The following is a 6,248-nucleotide window of genomic DNA, read 5'->3' as shown; positions in this document are numbered from 1 at the left end:
ATTCTGTATTATTAAAAAAAATCACAATAATACATCTAAAAAGTATGTTTATGTTTTGTGCATGACCCTTGTCTCTGTCGAATTGTTTCAACTACTGTATACTAGCAGGAATTTAGATCTTCTTAAACTACTCGGTACCTTTGTATGCAAAATAGCATCCATGTGCATTTACTGTGTGTTGAATTAATACACATTTCCAAATACCCACAGCTGAATCATGGAAATAGAATTTATGCTGGTGAGCTAAATGGCTGCAAGGAGCCCGTCAAATTACTGATATGAACACAAACATGGACAGAAGACAGACAGGCCACTACATGTCTAGGATATGAACATTCGTCCACCACATTCAAACCAAATGACAACTGCCACTGACATTTTAAGCAGATGCTTTACAAAACAGGTATCTTGTAAAAAAAAAATGAAACCATACATTTTAGAGTGATTAAATCACTTCACGCTAAAATAAACACAGTAGGTAATGCCTTATACTACAGGGTCAAAAAAGATGATTATGTGGCTATCGTTACGGATGAAAATGTCTGTTTACAGGGTAAAAATTGCGGTGTGCTGTGCCTATCTTTGTCTTTTGGAAACTGTAACCTTGGGCTACATTCACAGCTACAGAAGGAGGTTGGTGAGGAAAAGCAGGACACGCATGATGGAGGAGGGCAGCAAGACGAGTGCAGGACAGCAGCTGGAGGTTGTGTGTGCTGAGATAAAGAGGTTGGATAATGAAGAAACAAAAGTTCAAAACGGATAAGACCTCGCTAGAGCTGACTCCTCATCTCTGATCCGGCCAGATATGAACGCATCCTTTATGGAGATGACTCATCCACACACACGTACATACATTCATACAGATCCAAAGATTGATGAGGGGTAGGCTTTTAAGATCTGCAGCAGCCGACGCCCTTCATCTCCTTGTTTACGTACTCCTGGAGCTTAAACTTCTCAGTGGGATCCTTAATGGACCTGTGCTTCAGCTCCCTGAGAAAAATGAAGAGGATAATGTGAGATGAATGAACTTCAAACACATGACTCACAAATCTTACAAGGAACTCGTAAGCACAATGTTTCTCTGAGGTACTGCTTTAGAGATATAAAACATGGAAACACACAATGTTGTTACTGTATTGTATGTTAAAAGCATCACATTACTTGTTTGACAAAAAAAAAAAAAAATTACAGTCAAGGTCTGCTTACTAACTTTCAGTCTCAACTTTCAATGTGAGGATCAGCTTGAAGGCCTATGACATTTACTATGTGAATCTTGACTTAAGATTTTTTTAGTCAAATATTTCAAACTTCAAAAATGGACGTGAATGCCCAGTAAAGTCACATTTAGTCATTAGAGTAATGTACTATCTTTATATTATTGTATAAAAAATTCATTAAATTAAAATGACAAACCATCAGTAACACTAGCACAGAGAGAACAATACTCACTTGGCCACAGCAGTAAAAGCCAGCTCTACATTGAGGCCTGACCTGGCGCTGGTCTCCATGAAGGGAACTCCAAATTCCTAGAGAGTCAAGGCAATGACAGTAATTCACCCTGACAGCCTCAGCAATACAGGTATGTATGAAAATGGAACACTTTAGACAGGGTTATATGAAAAAAGTTTGTCTGTTGCACGTATACAAGCATACAGCAGAGCTTCATAGCACCGTAGCTGTTTAGTGTAGATACTTCCAGCTCTGAAGTGATAAATTTGCAGTCCTGTTTCCCCTCTGCAGAAATTTGTGCCCGCCAACAGACGATAACAGGTGTTACTTTCTGCTTCTGAGCTGAGTTACTTAGTTAGTGGCACTTTGTTGCGCCTACATCTGCAGAGCTTCTCTTGGCTGTTTACTGTTTGCTTTGTGTCATGAAGCAGTGGTAGTATTTGCAGTCATATTGAAGTTTATCAGAACCAAGGACTACAAAACTGGTAAATACTGACAAGGTGAATAAATGTGCAGCAGCTCATAAAGCGTTTATAGATGATGACAAATAAGGCACTAATCTATTGTGTAAATACTCATTATCAAGTGTTTATTGTCTACAAATACATCCGATTGGTTCACCTTTTTCTGTGTTGTCTTTTTTGCAGGTACTACATTTTCCGCACAGCAGAAACAAAACTGATATAAAGAGCAAGAGTGCAAATGAAAACTGATTTCTAGATAATCACACCTTTCTCATCTTCCATACAAATTCAGTCATATAAAATCCTTGGGAAACTTACATTAAAATTCATTCACAGACAGAAACAGGGATTTTAAAACAACTTTGGATTATATTGCATACAACTTCTAACACAAACGGATCTATAATTTCTCAACTTATCAGTTCATTACCTTAGCAAGTCTCTCACCATCCTCTCTCTTTACCACTCTGTCATGAGTGGCATCAGCCTGGTAAAACAGGAAAAGCATTGTCACATATACCAGCCTTAAGCTCTATCATTAGTTAAAAGCACAACATGCAACCACAAACTGAGACTTCTATACTTTTTGTCCACAGCTCATACATAAGCCTTTATGAATTCTGATGGCATTCTAATGAGTCAAGAATGGCTGATATAGAGTGTGAAGGGACTGAAAGTAGACAGAGCCATCTGTTCTCTGCTCAGATGGAGGAATGTGAATGGCAGTTTTAGAAAAAAAAATCACAAATTCACGAATATTTGAAAATTAGATAGACAAATATTAGTAGATGTGTGTATCATTATTGACACACACACACACACAACAACACAGAGGCCTTGTTTATGAAAATGGTCCAATAGTCATTCTCGACTGCGTGCTTATGTTTGAATCACCAAAGATGCTAAATGGCAGAAATACAGAAGTGTTGCTGACTTTCTGAACCGCAGCAGTTTCTTGGTGTTTTTGCTCTTTTATTCACTCCAGGGTCATTTTCCATTAAAATATAAATCCATGCACCTCTGTGGAAACAGCACAACTATGGCTCATAGCAGACAGACCTCAAAAATGTATTTTGTGCAGTATAGATTTTTTGATTATATATTCTAAAAAAATTGAAAAAACCTGAAATCAACATTTTCCCAAGTGCCCACAGGTATCGCCAATACTGGAAAACATAGGTGGCTCTACAAACAATGGATATTTTACTACTTACATTTTTAATTTGTTTTGATACTTGCTTGGAGGAGAACTTAACATTTCCAAAAGAACTACACTTATTCTTTACATTCAGCTCTGTTTCATCGTTTCCTAACGCACAGCTGCTACATAGAAACTTTGTTAAGTAAAATAGTCAAAGTTTAGCAACATTAGTAAGTAAGCTAAGAATCAGAAAAGCATTTAATTGAAAGTTTCTTTTTTGCTGATGACAAATTTCAGCGCCCTACCTTGTTTCCAAGCAGCATGAGCACCACATCCTGTTGGGCATATTCATGGATCTCAGTCAGCCACGCCTGGTAAACACAGGACAAGGAAGAAAGAGCACATGTAGTTGTTACACAAACAGAAGAACAAAACGAGCAATTTGAGATAAAGGTCAAGATGAAATGTGCCATACACATGTTAGAAAAAGAAAACCTTCTCCGGGACTTGACAAGAAGAAGCCTGAGCATTAAATCTAATAACATGAATAAAGAGGAAGAGGAAAAGGAAAGTGACTGTAGCTTTTAGATGATGCATGTGTGTAAAGGAAGAAAAAAAATCCAGGAAAGAGACAAAGAGAGACAAAAAATAAGGCAAAGGCAACGAGATATTAAAATAAGGGAGAGCAGCAAAGAGGAAGAATGCTGTGAGAGTTACTGTAAAAAAAACTTCATCATCCTAAGTTTAATCAACACTGTGTATGTACACAGGGGACAGATACAGCCTTGCAGCTTCTGAGTGTATGAGCTCCGAGAGCAATTGAACCACCCATTTACTGTTAATGAGTAATTAATTAGCTCAGAAGAACACCTGCAAAATTTCTTGCTGAAATAATATCCATTGTCTCAGCACAATGCCTAATTGGACCCGCAGTGATTTCGTCCACTTTGGGGTTTCTGACTGGCTGGTGATCAATCTGCCTTTTCTTAACCAGCCTTGCTCCAGAGCTGTTGTACCTCTGACAGCTCCTCCGCAATTAATTCTGATGATGACTTGCTGTTCGTAAAGAGATTTCACTGGGGTCACCGCCAACCAGAGGTCATGTTAAGTAACAGGAGATGAGATAGAAAATGCACACTCTGCTGCCTGTGTGTGTCAGCATGTGTCAGCTGGAGCCCTTATTGTGAGCAATCCATGTTTTCTTAGTATCACAACTGTTATACTGATAGATACTGGAATATGATGGACAACTCAAACCTTGCTTTTTTCCTAGAACCACAACTTTCATTGTGTCTTTTGATGTCCCCATCGCAATCTCAGTGACAAATCATTGCAACTCAGTGACACATGGAACTAATTCACTGTTTAAAACCTTCTCCCAGCCTGTCTAAATCTCCTACGATAGTCAAATCCAACCTCTAGAGCTCTGAGCCTTTCCTCAGTCAGCTCCAATCCAACAGAATGATGCAAGCCCTCTGCAGGTTCACATAATTAGCACTGCATGGCCATGCTCACATGCGCAGGTGCACATAAATAAAAGATTTACATGTCACCCAGCTACCATCTCATAAGACTTAATATTGTCTCAAATAGTCTGAATCAAAAGCGTTTCAGCAGAAGTTCTCTGGATAAAATCCAAGCTAAGTCAGTTTATCGCAATAGGGTTTCAAAGAAAAAGGAAACACGATGAACTCGTATATTGTGTCTTTTAATTTCACAGGTTTAAAATGAACTTTGGTAAAGTTTTTAATAATACATAGTTTAAAGCGAGCAACACTGCTGTGATTACACCTGATTTTTTAAAAATCATTTTTACTACATTTAACTAAACTGTGTCTGTTTTGTGAGCAGACTGACTGATTATTTGATACAGTTGCATACAGGAGCTATTTTTACAGAAACTACTCTGTTCACATGTACACCTTTTTTTTTCCTTTAATCCATCCTCTCCTCCACCTTTTATTGCACTGCCATTCAATCACTGCTGCATCACACTGTTGTTTAGATGTGCTTTGTAGTTAATGAGACCACAGAGGTCTGGTGATTTGAGAAACCTGATGGTGGCTCTGAGGCTCTTTAATCAGGCAATGAGCCCAACCTGTGCACAGAGAGGAACACTTTTTAAGGACTGCTCAGAAAAGGTTGGTGCCCTGTGCTATTCTAAAACAAATACATAAAAAACAAGGGTTTGGGTTTGGATTTGCATCATCAGTGCTCTTCAGCATACTGCTGAGAGGGTGAAATATTGCTGATTGCATGCAGCTAATCACTTGCTTCATGCATAATTTAATATTTTGTCAAGGTTTCCCGTCACTTGCATATTGCCTGGCTTGGTCTATTGCCATTGTATGCTTATCCCTAGAAATGACTCACCTTTTAATTCTGTGCATCCTTTAAAAGCTATAAAGTGTTTGTATGGGGTAAGCATATTCAGTACCAAGATACTGGCTTGTACATTTGGCCTTTGGTTATTGTTATCTATCTCCCAGCCCTGCAACCCCGACAACAAGTCCAAGCAAACCTCTGCAGGACACAGTTTGACAGCTTGCCTCTGAGTGATTCTCTCCATATGCTGTGATTACTGTTGATGAACCATGGCTTATAATTAGATCATTTGTCTGTTTTTAGCGCATCCCCTTGTGGGTCATTTCACAGATAGAGTCATTGATTCTAGATGATGATGATGCTTGTCATTTTCATCCTGGAGAACCAACAGTCTCCTTTTGTTTTCATCACAGTAGAGGGAAGGCGCATACACCAACGCAGCAGACAGCAATATGGATCAATGTAACAAATTTGATGTTAGATAATGTCATTTGAATGAGTGACGGAGTAGGTTCTAATGAATACACTTGCTAGGGGAAGCTTTTGGCCATCGATGTTCTTTTGCAGGTTTTCACTTCTCTGCAACTGGAGACGAAAAAAGCTGTCCATCTCATGACAAAATAAAGCATACAGTTTGATACACAGTCTTTGGTAGCAGTGGCAAATCACTTGCAAGGCAGATCAGGAACTGTCAGCATTTTGAGAGACATACTTAAAGGATCATTCAGTCTGAGTAAAAGATAACACTGAAAATGCTGCCAAGAACAGCCGTTTGACTAACTGCATTAGGACCTCCATCTGGGACAACTTATTGGCTAACCTCATCACCAACAAATTCACTGTGCATGCCGATTGATCTACATGTGTAA

The 6,248-nt window shown here is 38.8% G+C and overlaps 1 protein-coding gene across 1 annotated transcript in view; it reads right to left on the bottom strand.

Annotated features, from left to right (window-relative positions):
• Positions 1-322: 322 nt before the first annotated feature.
• LOC103373531 (ras-related protein Rab-26) overlaps positions 323-6,248 on the bottom strand; it is a 55,400-nt gene continuing 49,474 nt past the window's right edge. Inside the window, exons 6-9 of the mRNA XM_008303437.1 lie at positions 3,360-3,425; positions 2,344-2,400; positions 1,450-1,526; positions 323-990 (exon numbers count right to left, since the gene is read on the bottom strand). Coding sequence (XP_008301659.1) covers positions 891-990; positions 1,450-1,526; positions 2,344-2,400; positions 3,360-3,425 — 300 coding nt within the window. The 3' untranslated portion in view covers positions 323-890. The remainder of the gene's footprint in view (positions 991-1,449; positions 1,527-2,343; positions 2,401-3,359; positions 3,426-6,248) is intronic.

This window comes from Stegastes partitus, unplaced genomic scaffold (assembly GCF_000690725.1).
Source record: "Stegastes partitus isolate 25-593 unplaced genomic scaffold, Stegastes_partitus-1.0.2 Scaffold38, whole genome shotgun sequence".
Taxonomy (NCBI): domain Eukaryota; kingdom Metazoa; phylum Chordata; class Actinopteri; family Pomacentridae; genus Stegastes; species Stegastes partitus.
This window is presented reverse-complemented; position numbering and strand designations above follow the sequence as displayed.